This window comes from Peromyscus eremicus, chromosome 13, assembly GCF_949786415.1.
Source record: "Peromyscus eremicus chromosome 13, PerEre_H2_v1, whole genome shotgun sequence".
Lineage (NCBI taxonomy): Eukaryota > Metazoa > Chordata > Mammalia > Rodentia > Cricetidae > Peromyscus > Peromyscus eremicus.
Window position 1 is genome coordinate 61,561,796 of NC_081429.1, and position 17,686 is coordinate 61,579,481.

At 40.7% G+C, this 17,686-nt stretch overlaps 1 protein-coding gene across 6 annotated transcripts in view; it reads right to left on the reverse strand.

Annotated features, from left to right (window-relative positions):
- Positions 1–1,050: 1,050 nt before the first annotated feature.
- Positions 1,051–17,686, reverse strand: part of Ankar (ankyrin and armadillo repeat containing) — a 67,146-nt gene continuing 50,510 nt past the window's right edge. For 5 of the 6 annotated variants that reach the window (XM_059278021.1, XM_059278022.1, XM_059278018.1 and 2 more), the window contains 7 exons: positions 16,881–17,003; positions 16,155–16,313; positions 15,409–15,526; positions 13,415–13,524; positions 7,120–7,316; positions 3,567–3,613; positions 1,051–1,335 (listed from right to left, as the gene is read on the reverse strand). In XM_059278021.1, the coding sequence (XP_059134004.1) occupies positions 1,088–1,335; positions 3,567–3,613; positions 7,120–7,316; positions 13,415–13,524; positions 15,409–15,526; positions 16,155–16,313; positions 16,881–17,003 (1,002 nt within the window). In that variant the 3' untranslated portion in view covers positions 1,051–1,087. Of the gene's footprint in view, positions 1,336–3,566; positions 3,614–7,119; positions 7,317–8,719; positions 9,129–13,414; positions 13,525–15,408; positions 15,527–16,154; positions 16,314–16,880; positions 17,004–17,686 lie in introns of those variants that run through there. The other variant, XM_059278023.1, reaches the window with a different exon arrangement.

Here is a 17,686-nt window from a genome sequence, read left to right on the forward strand (position 1 = left end):
TGCATTGATCGTGTCTGTCTACTGCTGTAAAGGACCAATATCAAAGTTTGCACCCATTAATATGGAACTTTTGAGCAACTACCTCATATAGTTTATTGTTGATTGTTTTTTGCTCTTTTGGGGGGCCTGCCACGCAGCTCCCAAATAAATCACACACAGAGACGTATTCTTAATCATAAATGTCTGGCCTTAGCTTGGCTTGTTGCTAGCCAGCTTTAATTAACTTTAAATTATCCCATCTACCTTTTGCCTCTGGACTTTTTCCATTCTCTTACTTCTGTAAATCTTACTCTTACTCTGTGGCTGGCTGGGTGGCTGGTCCCTGGAGTTCTCCTCCTTCTGTGGCTACTTCTTCTCTTAGATTTCTCTATTAATTCTTTCTGCCTGCCAGCTCTGCCTATCCTTTCTCCCGCCTTGCTATTGGCCATTCAGTTCTTTATTAGACCATCAGGTGTTTTACACAGGCACAGTAACACAGCTTCACAGTGTTAAACAAATGCAACATAAACAAAAGTAACACACCTTAAAATATTTTACAACAATAGTTCTCAGCCACAAGAATGCCCTTATCAAATGCAGAGTAAAGGCACTTTCTGTAGATAATGGGACAGCGCTAGTGGCTACACATTTAATCACACTCCCTTATGTACCTGATGGGTGGTGATTCCAGATGTTAGATTGAGTATTTAGACATTATACATTGCACGTTTCATAAGCCTCGCACTTTGGTAATACTTAAAGTATTGTAATAAGTGTTAGCATGCTCTTTAACTCAGCATACCAACTCAAAAATGTTTCTAACTCTTGAAACATATATAGATATAGATACACATGTACATATATACATATATATTATCTACTCATGACAGTTGATAAATGACAGGTATAAATGCAGTCATTCTATATAAAAATTCTACTTATTTTTTGAAGCAATAACTCAAACCTGATATTAAATTCCATGTGAATTTAAGATCTGTTCTGTATTAATATAAAGAACTTCCATTCAAACAACAACATAGACTCCATTCCCTGAAAGACCACTCAAGAATCTTTTCATGTTCAAATGCTTTTATTATTATTATTATTATTAGCTTTCTGTGGGCTCTGTGTTGGCTTTCTGCTCACGTTTCCCAAGGTTGTTCAAACACACTATTCTTGGTCTTGATACATTTATGATATCTGATGAAATTCCAGATGAAAAAGAGAAAATGTTATGGGAAACAGTGGCCTGTTTTGTTGTTTTGAAGAGCCCCATGAAGTTAGTTACAGGGGGTATTAAAGTCAGAGAATCTCTCGGTTGGATTTTAGGCCTTGTTTTTCTTCGATGCTCTTTCCCTGGAAGTAAGAGGCCACAGTTAAATGTCTCTCAAGTCAAGGGCCTAAGTATAATATGAGTACTTATTATTTTCTTTGCCTAACTAAAACGCATACCTGCTTTCTACAGAAACTCCTGAATAAATGTTTCTTTTCTCTCTCTTTAAAGAAATTTTATTTGTGTGTGTGAATGTATTCAGTATGTAGGTGCCCACTGAGGCCAGAAGAGGGTGTCACATTCCTCAGAGTTTAAATCACATGTGGCTGTGAGCTACACATGGATGCTGTGAACTAAACTCAGGTCTTCTAGAAGAGCAGCATTTGCTCTCGCCCACTGGGCCATCCTCCAAGCCTGCATTCCTCTTCTTATTTTCCTGCTCTCTTTCTGACTGGTTATATCATAGACGTTTATTATTTATTATACTTTGTCATGGGCCCTTTCTAAGGTTGGCAGATTTAAGCATGTGCATGAAAATAAGTAATTTGTGTTTATTCCCTGTTAAATACCTAACAAGGTCTTGGATAGGTGGCTCAGCTGTTAATAGCATGCAGTGCTATTGCAGAGCTCATGCTCTGTCCCCAGCATACACATCAGGCAGTACACAACCTCCTGTAACTCCATCTCCACTGGCATCTGACACTTGTGCACATGTCCCATATAGACACACAGTACACAGTATGAAAAGATACTTTAAAAAATAAAATAGAAAGGAGTTAAAATATTGTAAGATCTAGACTCTCAGTTCCTCATACCTAGACTACCCAACTGTCAACTACCAACTGAGCCCAAACTGTCAAGTATCAATGGAAACAATGTGGCCTTTGGTGTAAAAATTTCAGAATAATTGTACATGAAATTTTACAAGAGCAATGCTGTGGGATGTTCTGTATGGCAAATATGTTGCTAATTAGTCAATAAATAAAACACTGATTGGCCATTGGCTAGGCAGGAAGTGTAGGCGGGACAAGGAGGAGAATAAAGCTGGGAAGTGGAAGGCTGAGTCAGAGAGACACTGCCAGCCGCCACGATGACAAACAGCATGTGAAGATGCCGGTAAGCCACGAGCCATGTGGCAAGGTATAGATTAATAGAAATGGATTAATTTAAGCTGTAAGAACAGTTAGCAAGAAGCCTGCCACAGCCATACAGTTTGTAACCAATATAAGTCTCTGTGTTTACTTGGTTGGGTCTGAGGCTGTGGGACTGGCAGGTGAGAGAGATTTGCCCTGACTGTGGGCCAGGCAAGAAAACTCTAGCTACAGAGCAAGATTGCTTAAGACGTATTTAGATGGTGCCTTATTCCTATTTGACCTGGAAATAACAGAGAAAGATCTTTTAATTTTTGTTGTTGCTATGTGTGTATGGCAACAGGTGTGGAGGTCAGAGCTAACAGACAACCTGTGGGAATTAATTCTCTCCTACCACATAGGTTCTGAGGTTCAAACTCAGGTAATTAAGTTTATTGGCAAGTGCTCTTACCCACTGTACCATCCTGCCAGAGAAATCTTTGGCAACTGATAGTAGGGAAAGACCTTAAATGATTAATACAGGCTTATAAAGGGAAGGTGTCTTCTGTGTGTGAAATTGCAAACCAGATGTTTCCTCTAGGATTGTCTCCACATTTTGAATTATTAAAGATAGAGTGTGAGCTGGTTTGTCATCTTGACACAGACCTAGACATAACTGAGAAAAGGGAACCACAGTTGAGAAAATGCTTCCATAACACTGGCCTGTAGGCAAGCATATTGGTGTTTTCTTGATTTATGATTGATGTGGGAGGGCTCTGCCCTTTGTGGCTGTTGCTACCACCCTGGCAAGGTGGTCCTGGGATGTATAAGAAAGTAAACTTGAAGCTGGGCAGTGGTGGCGCATGCCTTTAATCCCAGCACTCGGGAGGCAGAGGAAGGCGGATCTCTGTGAGTTCGAGAATAGCCTGGTCTCCAAAGCGAGTTCCAGGAAAGGCGCAAAGCTACACAGAGAAACCCTGTCTTGAAAAAACCAAAAAAAAAAAAAGAAAGTAAACTTGAGTAAGCCAGAAATTGGTTCTTGTCCATGGCCTCTGCATCAGTTCCTGCCTTGAGTTCCTGCCCTGATTTCCCTGGATGAGGGGCTGTAAGATGAGATAAATCCTTTTCATCCTAAATTGGCTTTGGTCATGGTATTTGTTTATCACAGCAGTAGAAAGCCTAAGGTAGAATTACAGCCTGCCACGTCTGGCAAGCATTAAAGAAATAAAAGAAAAATTAATTACCTTTTTTAAAGACAGGAATTATAGATGGTCCTCCATTCTTTTCCAGACTAAAAGGAAAAAAAAAAAAAACCAGATAATTAAATGAAGACATTCATGAAAGCCATGAATAAACAAAGATTTTAGGTGCCACGTTCAGGAGCCTAATGGTCTTAGTCATACCTGTATAAACTGCATGCCATCTGCAGCTGCCATGTGTCTGATCACTTACTTACTCATTTCAAACATTAACTATACCTAAAAGGGAGTATTAACTACATTTGAAGTGATGGAAAGACAGGACCCAAACTGGACTTTGAGGAAAATAAAATTGAATAGAAGCACAATTTCCATTTCCCACAGAGTTGTGGGAATGTGCAAAGTACAAATCATTTGTACTAAAGTAAATTTATGAAACAATGAAATTAATTTAACATAAATTATTAGAATTAAAGTTCAGATTGTGTTTTATATTCATATAATTTATTTGGGATTTTTAGTTTTCAAAGGATTCTTGAAATAGACTTATCTTTTTCTATACTTAAAACTGATTTATATAACTATAATATGCTTTTGGGTCTTATTCCCTCCTTGTATCCGAGTAATAATATATCTTGAGTAGCTCTTCCATGAATGTTTTCCTACTTGGAAAGAGTCATAATTCAGCTTTGTGTATGGAAGCAGAGAATATAGTCTACAGTAAGGTTTTTTTCACTCCCTATCTTAAAGACTTAGGTTATAATGAAACTATAACATTGAGACAAAATCATCTGAGCAAAATGCCTGACAGAAACTAAAACTTCAGCCACTGTGTCATTTTAGCCCTGTTTCCTTCCATGAAGCTTGGCTTGGCCTTGGGTCAGAAGTATGGGAAATCCATTTGGAGTGAAGATTATTTTGTCTTTCCTGATTAGTTCAGATGTCTTCTAATTTATCTCCAGGTTAATAAAGAACAGATTCCTGAGTCAGGCATAGAGTTTATCAGTCCCCCCAAAACGTGTAAAGTTGAAATAACCCCGTCTACACAGGACCCCAAAATCCGGTTCTTCTCTCCACACCACAGCCTGTTACTGAACTGAGATTAAAACGGGTTTTGACCTGGACACAATCATCATGCATCTCCAGTCCCAGTTACTGAAGAGGCAGAGGAAGCAGGGAGATTGGAGCTGGACCACATAGCAAAGCACTGTTTCTAAAATAAATAAGGTGGGGCCCTGTGATTGGGAAGGATGACTAACTTGGAGGGGCACGAGTGTCCCCACCTTGATTAGGTTAGGGGTTATGTTGACAAGTTATCTTTGAGTGTAAGTGTCTGCTATCATCGGGAGCCCTCTGACCCTTGAATTCAAAGACCCCAATTTTCCTCTCAGCTGAAGCTGCAGGGTACTGAAGTACTAGCACTTGTCTTCTTAATCAGTGACAGCAGGGCAGTGGACCCTGACGCTAACAGAGAAACCAGTAAGTTAGAACTGGCTGTATTAGAACCTCTGCTGGGAGAGAAAAATAAGTGGGTAACCTTAAAAACAACCGATGTGTCCATGCTCCCAGGGAGAGGATGAGGTGTGGTACTGGCATTTTCCCTAGGCCCATCATGACATGGAGAATATGGAGGAGCTTGTTTATCAGTTCTGGGAGAGATGTTGGAAAGGCAGCTGATAAGATGTGCTGCTTCCTGATGAGCTGAAGGACAGTGACTACCTGCTACATGGCTATGAACCACCTATGCCTCTTTTTATGCTTGAATTAAAGCACATTCATCCACACAGATACTGGCAACATTTGGATATCTACTTGGTTTATCTTTTGGGGAATTATGATTGCCAGAACAAATGTGTATTTCATGACCCCTATACACAAGGAGGCGATTGAGGGGATGTTCTTGTGAGTACAGTGTTCCGTCTCAGCTCATTTCTGTAGACTTAACAATTCACAGAAAGCCCCACACTTCAAACCTGACTACCTGGTGGTTGCTCTGCTGACTATGGGGAGCTTCATCCCCACAGAAGGCTAATGGAAAGCCATGACTTCTGAAGTTCCAGATGGCCTCTGTTCATCCACCTCTCCATCATCCATGTCCTGAGCATGCCTTCCTTCTCTGTGTGACAACAGGACTGGTTTGCCATTCCTCAGCACTGGCCTCCAGGAGCAGGGCTGTTCCTGGGATTTGGCTTGAGAAGCCGTGTGCTCACCTGTACTTCACTGTTGCTGAGGGCTTTGTGGAGCCACATGGCAAGTCAGGCTGCTGCTTCTCATGGCTCTTGTTCTCTGCCCTTTATGCTGCTTGGCTTTCTAAGCACTTTTCAAGAAAATATGGGTCCAATCTCATCGGATTGTCCACATCCAGGTGGTACAGCTGTGACTCATTTCTATAGGATCTCTGACCTCAGTAATTTTTGCAGACTCTGAAGTGGCTATGCTCATGAGTCCTTTCTGAACTGCTCCACCTGCCAGGTGGAGGAGGAACTTCCTAAATGGTGCGTGCGTGTGTGTGTGTGTGTGTGTGTGTGTGTGTGTGTGTGTGTGTGTGTAACAGAGAGGAAGAGAGAGAGAGAGAGAGAGGGGGGGGGGGAGGGAGAGGGAGAGGGAGAGGGAGAGGGAGAGAGAGAGAGAGAGAGAGAGAGAGAGAGAGAGAGAGAGAGAGAGAGAGAGAGAGAGAGAGTCTCCCAGGCCTGTAACTCACCCAATAGAATGGACTGGCTGGCCAGGGAGCTCTGGGGCCGCCTTGTTTCCTTCCCAGTGCTAGGACTGCAGACAAGTACCACCAAGCCTAGCCACTAGTGCATTTATTTATTTATGTTGATAAATTGACAGGAAGAGCCTGTTTTGGGTTCTGTTGTAGTTGTTGTTGTTTTTCTGTTTCTGGAAGAAACCTCTGAGAATTCAGCACCTACCATGCTTCACAGCTCACTCTCCCAGTCTCTAGTAACACCTTCCATTTCTACTCTGTAAAGTGTGCCCAACAGCAAGGTAGCTGCCCTCTAGTGAGCATAGCAGGAGCAGTGCTTTAAAGCTCAGTTGAGATTTTACCCTCTCGCTGAACTATTTTAAAGAAGAAGAAAACAAAAACAGACTGACAGTCTTCAGAAATTCTGGTGGTTGTTTTTCTGAAGGAAACTCCTCCTCCTCCATTTTCATCCTAACTTTGAAACAGGACCTTCTATTTTGTAGTGCACTTTTCAGAAACAATATAACAAATCGGATCTTGCCTGGGCCTAGATCTGCTTACTTACCAAAGAATAAATCAACTAACGTTTCCATAGCCCCAGCTTATTCCCAGGCTGTAATAAAGTGACTTTCACTGTTTTTCCTCAGTGAAACAAGGCATTAAAGTGAGGAAAGAAACTTAGCACTTAACAGAACCTTGCTGGCTAGGTATTTTGATGCAGAGATAAACCAAAAAGCAAGATATTTGGCATTCAAAACTAAAGAAAACAGGCTTTGTCAATGAACATTCAAGGTTAAGTTTACACTGGTATACAGAGGCATGCATGTCAAGAGTTTTACATGCTGGACCCCCTAAAATCTCCCAAAAACTGTACTGATAATGCCGCTACTGTCATTTATAAAGGCGCAATACCTTAAGGAAGGAAGTCCCACATTTTGCTGCATTTGGAACTCCTTCAGGAAGGCGGGGTTAATCTTCGCGTCTCTGCTGATGTTATTCATTATGCGCAGGAACTGGTTAGGTTTGTTCCTGCATTCCTTTAGCAGGATGCGGAAAGCATGTGCATTGTAAGTCAGGTAGCCAAGGGCACAAGAACATGCTGTGCGAACCTGAAATAAAAAACTTTTTGCATTTTTTCCTAATATTTTATTATGATAAAATATAACTGGCATAAAATTTGCTATTTTGACCATTTTAAATTACACGAGTCACCAGAGTTAAATATATTTATATGCACTTTTTAAACATAATTTTGGGTTCAAGTCTCGGTATCCATCTTGAATTTTTAATAAATGTATGGGTTGAGTGTGTCATGTAGGTAGCATATGTAGAATTTCTCTATTTCAAAATAGGTTTATCACAATTTTATAAGAAGAAACTTCTTAAGCAATGGGCTCTGAAGGTTCAGGGATAAATTGCACAAGTGATGGAAAGTGACGACAGAAAACAGTGCCTTCTGTACAGCAAGGCAGCTCAGCATATAAACACAGTAGTTTCAAAAGCATACACACAGTCTGTGTGAGAGCAACCCAAACCAAATCCCAGCAAACAAATGGGAGTTAGGCATACAACCCTACTCATAGCCACAGAGCTACTGGCAATTGTGAGCTGCTGGGATAGGGGGAGACAGTTTTAAGAATGTAGCCCCTCTCCACTATTGCTAGTAGCCTAAGCTTGGGTCATCCCTGTGGATTCCAGGGAATTTCCTACCCCGGTAATCAGGTTGGTGAGTACCCTGTCATCATAGAGCCTTAATCTAGTAACTAATGGAAGCAGATGCAGAGATCCACAGCCAAGCACCAGGCCAAGCTCCGGGAGTCCAGTCAAAGAGAGAGAAGAGGGATCCTGGGAGCAAGGGGGGTCAATATCATGATGGGAAAATCTACAGAGACAACTAAACCAAGCTTGTGGGAACTCACAAACTTTAGACTGACAGCTGTGGAGCCTGCGTTGGACTGAACTAGGCCCTCTGCATACAAAAGACAGTGTGTAGCTTGGTCTGTTTGAGGGGCCCCTGGCAGTGGGATCAGGATCTGTCCTTGGTGGCTGGCTTTTTGGAGCCCATTTCCTATGGCGGGATACTTTGCCCAGCCTTGATACAGGGGGGAGGGGCTTGGTCCTGCCTCAACTGAATGTACCAGACTTTGCTGACTCCTCATAGGAGGCTTTATCCTTTCAGAGGAGGGGATGGAGAGTGGATGGGGGAGGGAGGCTGGGGGGAGCAGGAGGAAGAAGGAGAGGGGGATCTGTGGTTGCTATGTAAAATGAATAAAAAAAAATTTTTCTTAAAAAAAAAAAAAAAAATGTAGCCCCTGGTAAGTCAACCACACTCCAGTGGAAGATAACACATTCAGGGTCTTTTGAACAGCATAAATTGGTCTTGATGGACTTTAAAAAGGACTCAAAGTTGTGTGAGTAGGGGAGTGGGAATGGGTGAGGGAGAAGTTGGAGGGATGAAGAGGTGAATGTGATGAAAACACTTGGTGTGGTATTCTCAAGAAAACTAATAAAAATTATCTAGCCCAGAGCTCTAATTAGCTCCTTTTTAAGAAAATGTATGTTGGACCTGAGCTCAGGTCCCAGGACTCACACCAGGCAACCACCTGGAACTTCAAGTCCAGGGGATCCAACACCCTCTTCTGCCCTCTACAGGAACTTGGATTCACATGCACAAACCTACACAGACACACACATTATTAAAAATAAACCTTAAGATAATTTCCGCAAACAAGAATATCAGATACGGATGTAAACAGAAATCCATCATCAGGTAGGGGCATAATTGGTGCATGCCAGGTAACTCATTCCACTTCCAGGCCTCATCCTCTGCCCATATTTTTACAGAATACTGTTAATTGCCACTGGTTTCTGGTCGCTGTTCACAATATCTGTGAACACACTTGATTTCATTTTAGGATTACCTAGAATATTAAAAAATGAAAATAAAAAGATTCACTCACTTGCTAAGTAACCAATTCTTGTGAGATACTTTCTAAATATTTTAATTATAAATTTCTGTATCATCACAGTATATGTATAGACTGAATATAATATGATGCCCTTCACACATCTGCATGTCATCCTTTCACAAGGCACATTCTGAATCTCTGTGTAACCCAGATGGCTTTGAAGTAGGAGGAATTCTCCTGTCTCAGCCTCCTGAGTGCTGAGATTACTGGCATAAACTATGACATGAGGTTGTGTTGGGAGCCATGTGGCCTAGTTTTGGATCAGCATATGAACGCTTGTCCAATGGGTCTCTGCAGGGCAAAGCCCGGGGAGACAGTCTCTCACTCAGCAAGGACCAATGGGCCTCAGGACAGTGTAGAATACTGTAGTACCACATGCCCTGCATACTCTCTTCTCTCTCATAATGTTGATGATTCTCTTGGTGGTTTTTAGTTTTACTTTGTTAGTCATGCATGGGACAGATGTAATTATTCCCAGAAACCCATTTTTTTCTCAAATATTTTCCCCTAAAATTCTTTGGGAACTGATGCTTCTCAGGTTTCTTATCTGGAAACACCAGCTGTCACTCCAGACCCTGGGGGCCTCTCTGATTCAGTGCTGACAGAATCAGAGGTAATAAAAGTTACTGGGCACATATAAGGAAGCAGCACAGGTGACAACCACATCTCCCAATGCTGGGAACAAACATTAAGAATGGTGTGGCATGCTGGAAAAGGAGTGTCTTATCAAAGTTCACCCTTTATGGAGAGGTTTAGGCATGTAGGACCCTTGTGTAGGACAAGGGACCAATTAAAGAAATACAAGCTAACTGTATGCAAGCAGCTTATGGCAAATCACCCTTATTTTTGTAAATATGCTTTGTTAAGTTGTTGTTCTTCAGAATGTATGCCTATGTCTATCACCTTTTAGCTCTGTAAGGACAAGATGTGCCTGGCTGGATATGTAGCCAAGCTAGCAAAATACTGAGCATTGTTTTTGGTTTAAGAGTTGTTTTGATTTAAAAGTTGGGATAAACATGTTCCTTTTGAAGTATAAATAAAGATGGCCGCCACTTGCATGAAACTCATCTGGTGGTCAGACTTTTCTTTGCACCAATGCCGCTTCCCCATCTCAGGACCTGAACCCAGCTGAGGCAGGACTCCAACACTTTTGTAGATTCAAGCTTGATTTTATAATTAAAACAATTCATTTCACAGTTTTGTTTTTGTATTTTAGCTCCGAGATTAATTTGGATGGATTTAAACATCTTAATAAGAATGATACTAAAGAGTGTCTTCTTTCTCTGCTGTCTGTCTGCTGTGAGGAAACTGATCAGAAGGCATGTAGGGAAAAGGGGCTGGCTAAAGAAACCCACCCTGATCCTGGAGCCCAGAACTAGGGAAAGATGGCTCAGATAAGACCAGTGAAAGAAACACAGTTTGGCTCAATTTAGAGCCATTTCTGCCCCTGGCCAACTGACTTGTGAAACCAGCCAATCACAGAGCAGGACAGTAAGATCCTGGCCCCCGAGCTCAGGACCAGGGAAAGAAACACAGTCTGAGTTTGGGACCTGAGCCAGAGAAATGAACACTTTATCCCCAAACCCAGAACCAAGGAAACATGCCCTGACTCTGAAACTAGTGCCAAGGAAACACTCTTGGTCCCTAGAATCAGAGTCAGTGAAAGAAATGTGCCTTGGCCTTAGAGGTAGTGTCAAAAAGCCAAGAAAGACCAGTGAAAGAAACAGTTTGGCCCTGAAGTCAGGGCCATCTCTGCCCCTTGCCCACAAAACTGGCCAATTCCTGGGAAAAAAAAAAATTAACCAATCACTGGTTGACTCCTCCCCCAAGACATCCTATATAAACCGCCCTGCCTGGTCAGTTGTGAGCTGTTCTCTCCATCCTGGTAGAGACAGCTACTCTCCTGGACTCCTTCTCAAATAAATCTCTCTCAAAGGAGTTTTGGGTGTGAAGATCTTCATTCACTGGTGTAGAGAAGACCCTTGCTGAGACGTCCCTCAGTGGACAGAACAAGGAGGGGCTGAACAGAAGATCCTTGCTGAGATGTCCCTCAGTGGACAGAGCAAGGGGGAGCTGAAAGAGCTGAAAAAGTAACACGTTTCTCCTGAGCCGGAGGAGATTGCTATATTTCTGCAATTTCTTAGGCCAGAGAAGCAGAGCTCTGCTAGGAAGCCCCCTTAAGTGGGAGCCAGCCGAGCAAAGCTCAGCTGTAGCGGCTCTCCCGGAGAGGAGCAGGATTGCTACATCCTGTGGGGAGACCATCCCCCATCACACCAGGTAGAGCCTGACTCCCCAACAGTCAGGATACGCTTCCCTGCTGAAGCAGTCCTAGGCCTGACTCTCCCGAGCAGTCAGGAAAAACTTCCCTTCCAGGGCTGAGCTGTCTCTTTGCAGCTCCAGCCATGAGAGCTGTCCTAAGCAGCTCAAGGTGTTGCCTGACTCCCCAAGTAGTGAGGATATCTTTCCCAGAGTTGCAAAATTCACCTTTTGGTGCCAAAACCTGGGACCAAACCCACAGAGTTGCAACAAATTTACTTACAATGTGTGCAGGTATACATACAGATTTGCTCAGTGGCTTTCCACCCATTTATCAACAATGGTAATCATCCGTTTCCCTTTTCTGTGCTGATTTCTGTAAATTAAAAAAAAAAACCTCTCTCCTCTTTCTTTCTCTCCTTTCCCCCCCCCCCCCTCTCTCTCTCTCTCTCTCTCTCTCTCTCTCTCTCTGTCCATCCCCATGGAGACCAGAAAAGGGCATTGGATCTTCTGGAACTGGAGTTACAGGCAGTTGTGAGCCATCCAATAAGGGTGCTGGGAGCCAAACTGGGGTCTTCTTCAAGAGCAGTACATGCTCTTAACCATCTCTCCAGCCCCATAGTTTTAAAATCTTTAATCATAGTTGTTCTATACTGCTTTTTTAAGAATCTGTTTAGATGTCAGAGTTAAAATAAATGCATGCTCACCAGCAAAAAGAAAAAAAAATCAATGAAATGATTACTAATGATGTTCTGATATTCTGCTATACTTGTAGACAGGAGTCTAGCATAATTGCCATCAGAGAGGCTCCATCCAGCAACTGATGGAAACAGATGCAGAGATCCACAGCCAAACATTAGGCAGAGCTTGGGGAATCCTGCAGAAGGTGGGGAGGAAGGATTGTTGGAGCCAGAGGGGTCAAGAGCACCACAAGAAAACCCACAGAATCAACTAACCTGGGTGCATAGGAACTCACAGAGTCTGAAGCAATAATTAGAGAGCCTGCATGGGTCTGACCTAGGCCCTCTGCACATATGTTACAGTTGTGTAGCTTGGTCTTCTTGTGGAACTCCTAACAGTAGAAGCAAAGGCTGTCTCTGACTCTTTTGCATGCCTTTGGGACTCTTTTCCTCCCACTGGGTTGCCTCATCCTGTTGCAGGATATTCGATCACACTGTGGACACCAAGACTGCATTATTTACTGCTTCTAGCTGTGGTGTGGCTTAGCCCTAGCACATACCTTTATTCCAAGAGCCTTCTGCTTGAATATTGTGAAAAGGATCAAATAAAATCAACCTTAGGTCAAGAGGCAGAGCGAGCAACCAATTGAGAGGAAATAACCATAGAGATTAAGAGGGAATCAGGAGGACAAAGAGAGATTTGCACAGGAAGTAGAAGGGAGGGACATCCTGTTGGAGGAGTTTTGTTTGAGATGGGTCAGAAAAAGCTCTTTTTCTGGGATGAAAACAGTGGAGGAGGAAGCAGCTGTCTGCTTTCTCTGCCTCTCTGAGCTAGCAGGTTTTCACCTCAGCATCTGGCTCCTGAGTCTTTATTGATAAAATAGAATGATAGAAGACTTAGTTGAAAACAATATTGTCCAGCCTTAATATGAGGGGAGGTACTTAGTCTTATTATTGATATGCCGTGTTCAGTTGATATCCCTGAGAGGGCCGCCCTTTTATGAGGGGGAAAAGGAGGAGTAGATGGGGAGAGAGGGACTGGGAGGAGAGAAGGAAGGAAAATTGTGGTCAGGATGTAATATAATTACAATTACAATTATAATTAATTAGAATTAAAAAATGTAATTTTGTGGGAAATCAGAATTGTAGATGTCAGGTATGATTAATACTGGAAAGTTCATCTATTTTCTAGTTATTATGAATTATGTACTATCCCAAGGGAAAAAACATCCTCTTATGTGAGAGAAGCAAATTTCATTATTTGTAACACATTCAATTTTACGATTAGCCTTTTGTTTTTACCTCTTCTCTTCCTGAGTACAGGTGGTAGCATAGCCGTTGGACTGTCCCTAGTGTCAGAAAAGCGGCTGGAATACCAGCTCTAGAGTGAGCCAGACTAGCTATTAAATTACCTAGAATTAAAACAAAGAAAAGCTCCTATATTATCTAAAGCTGATAACACATATGTTGCTCTTCGTTCACTTGTACACTGTATTTTTAAAAGTTTGAGCTACAAAACTTGCCTGTTAAATGAAGCAAGAAAAAAAAGGAACATGTACATGTAAATGCGGAATGATTGTTCATGTAGTCGATTGATTTTCTGTCACACATACTAAAACTTACACAGGTCTATGTAAGAATGACAAATTTTTAAAGATGGAAGCTTTCTGATTTTCAAACTTTAAAAATACATTCAGTCTGTTTTTCAGTTGTTCAGCTTTTATAAAGTTTATTAAGTTTATGTGTATAAATGTTTTCCCTGAATTTATGTCTGTACATGATATGCATTTCTTCCAGATTAAGAAAATTAATAGTTGAAAGCAAATATAATATGGCATTTCTTGTAGCAAAAAAATCATGAATCAAAATTTAAAACTTCTACTATCACATTTCTTTCCAAGACCCCTTTTTCTGTCTAGTGTCCAAAAGTTTTCACTTGTCTCCCTTTTTAAACAGATAGACTCCAAAACATGCTTCTCTCATAGAGCAACTGGCTAAGTTAATAATATATTTGATCTTTTGTTTATTTTGCTAGTAGTCACAAACTATCATTCTGAAACTGTTTATGTAGCTGTGAGTGGTAGTTCAGTTAAATATTATTTATCACCTATTGCTAAAAGTATGGGTAAGCTTGCACAGATAACATTTTGTCAAGAGAACTAGTGAACCATTTTTCTTGGCTCTGTTGTCTCTCTTTCTCTTTCTTTCTTTCTTCTTTCTTTCTTTTTCTTTCTTTTCTTTCTTTCTTTCTTTCTTTTCTTTCTTTTCTTTCTTTCTTTCTTTTCTTTCTTCTTTCTTTCTTTTTTCTTTCTTTCTTTCTTTCTTTCTTTCTTTCTTTCTTTCTTTCTTTCTTTCTTTCTTTCTTTCTTTTTTCAGAGCTGAGGACTGAACCCTGGGCCTTGCGCTTGCTAGGCAAGCGCTCTACCACTGAGCTAAATCCTCAACCCCTGTATTTCTTTTTGTTTGTTTGTTTGTTTTTTGAGACAGGGTCTCTCTACATAACCCTGGCTGTCCTAGAACTCATTATGTAGACCACATTCATCTCAAACTCACAGAGATCCAACTGCCTCTGCCTCCAGAGAGCTGGAATTAAAGGCATGAATTTGTCTCAGCAGTTAAGAACACCTGTTGTTCTTATAGAAGACCTTGGTTCAATTCCCAGTGCCCACATGATGGCTCACAACCATCTATAACCCCAGTCCCAGTGGATACAACACCCTCTTCTGGCCTCCATGGGCAAAAGGCACACAGTAATACACATACATACATGCAGGCGAAACACTCATACAAAAATAATATAATAAATATAGCTAAAAATTTTTCAAGAACTCTTAAATAATAACAGAATGTATATGATTCAAAAGAAACACAAAGCATATCAATGTTAATCTGACACTACTACTGAAAATCAGAGTGTAAATTTTTTCTTGGTAATGCATAATTGAATTCTTACTTTATAGTCTAGAAAATCATTAGAAGTTTGAAATAATAATTAGGAAAGCAAAAGGGCTGTGTTGAGAGTTTCTGCATTCCTGTTCAGCAAGCAGGGTGGATGCCCATTGCCCCATGCAGGCTGCGGAGTAGATGCCATGCCCATTGCTCTATGCAGACATGTACTTTCAAGCAGCATCATTTGAAACAATGCAACAGGGTATCAGACATATTTTACTATTGGTGAGATTCCAATTTAAAATATTTTTGTGATCTATCTTGAACACAAATCCATGTTCCTTTGTGTAGATGCCATTATGGGTTTTTATTTTTATTTTTATTTTGTTTTCTTAGCTATTCCTTACCTGCCAGGACAATAGTAGGAATGTGGACTGAATACAGACTGTCAACTAAAATAGTAACACCTCTTGCAGACAAAGTAATATGGTCCACATCTATAATGACTTTAGCTAATACAATAATCTAAAAGAAAATGAAACAAAAAACAAGAATTGGTAAATATTTGATACTTAGATTCTCTTAATCATTTATGATTTGGGTGCATTTAAAATGGTAACATTTGGTGGGCTCCAATAAAAGAGATTTGATAGATGGGAGGCAAGAGTTCAAGTACTCCCCCCACAAATGCTCATAGCAATGACCACAATGGCCACATTGTTCTTTCTGCAGTTTTTGCAGCATTTGACCTTGAATTTGAAGAGAAATACTTCACAAGGCTGTAGGACAGAGAGGCTCTGAAGAGTAAGCATAAGACAGAGAGGAGCCTAAATACAGCTACAGGTGGAAGGAGCCATGCCATCAGCTGACAGCCCACAATTAGACCTGTTTTCCACCGAACCATATGTCTCCACATAGTTGTTATCTGTTTACATGATGTGATTAAAACACTTGCCTATGGCAGGCATCAGATGTAACTTGAAAAATTCTATATAAATAAAGAAGTTCTAACAATGGACTTTTTATGAGGTAGAAGGGCTAATGTGCAGAATACCAAATTTCATAAATTAATAAACATTTTTCTGAATCCCCAGTAAGGAAGTGTTCACTAAGACAATGTACTTGCCAGTGTGAAATCTTATGCTCTGTGTACCTGAAATGCTGCCATTGCCTTCTCTGTTTCAACCTTGGATCGAAGAAAAGGCTCAAAAATAGATAAGGTTAGCATTCCACTTTCCAGTATTAAGTACTGTTGAAAACGATTGTTGAAGGCAAAAAGAGTTAGTGCATAACCTGCTCTCAGGCAAATGTCCTGGAAAGAGGAGAAATGCCAATCAGTTTCATTTGCTTCATTACAGGTTGCTTGCCAGAAGATAAAGGACATCAGAATACTCAAATCCTTCCTTTTCTTGTAATTCTTTCTGTAGCAAGTTATTGTCTATTAAAAATACATTTCATTCTTATCAAGTAGAGAAATAAGACATTGTTGGGGAAAATTTTTAAAGAAAAATAATTGCCTCATATTAGCTGTCTGGAGAAATCGCTCTTTACCGTGCAGCATTTCCAAAGCCTCAGTGTTCTCTGGGTAAGAAATGCATAACAGGGGATTGGGAGGGCATGCAATTAAGTGAAAGGTTCGATTCAGGACAGAGATTCCACCAAACATTAAATTTGTGCATGTCAGGAACACGTAGGCAACTATGAAAAATTTGGAACTGTATTATCACACCATTAGAAACTCATAACAAAAAAAGCGTTTATAGATTCTCTTAAATAATAAGCTTGGATGTTGCCATGGAGAATACTTGATCATAACTGGTTGTGTTTTCTTAGAACCATTTCCCCTAGGTGATCACGCTGAGGTATGTGAAGACCCTACCTTTTCTTTGGAGTGAAGAAGATAAAGGACATCAGAATACTCAAATCCTTCCTTTTCTTGTAATTCTTTCTGTAGCAACTCATTCCCTAGGACGATGCATGCCAAAGAAAATGCCACTTCAACCTAAATATGTGGTTTTCAGAAATTATGTTTCATTCATGCATTACTGAAGAATGTATTCATTATTTAAATATTTATACAAGCTAGATTATGGGAATATAATTATAAAGTGTTTTAAAGCACAATGTGTTGACTATAATTCTTTGACTACTGTTAAAGAGTAACACAGTTTCTGGAGGACTGTCCCTCATAAATTTTAATGATCAGGAAATACCCATCTCCTCTGTGACCAGATATCATCGCACATCTCCTGAGGGTGCTGGGGGGCATGTCCTAGGGACAGCAAGGCATGCACAGAGGTGCTATCATAATCTTACATATGTATTTGTATCCCTCCCACATCTAAATATAACTTTTAAATGTTTACTGGCGTGGGTTAAAAAGCTGTTTTAAGTTGCTAATGATCACAGAGCTATCAAACTGTAAAGGACTGCCTAAGAATTTAAGCAAAGTTTTATAAACATAGAATCAAGGAATAGTCTTTTTCTTCTAGTTTTAGAGTCATTTAACTTGCATTTATCTTCCATTAGGATGATGAACCATGTCCATTGCTGGACTTAACGGGCAGCTTTTAAAAGTGCTGTACCGTGCCTGCCTATGAAAAAATGTTAAGAATTGGAAATATTCTATCCACTGTAGAGTTTAATTTTCAGGAAAATGACTGAAACTATTTATGTTATAGTTTA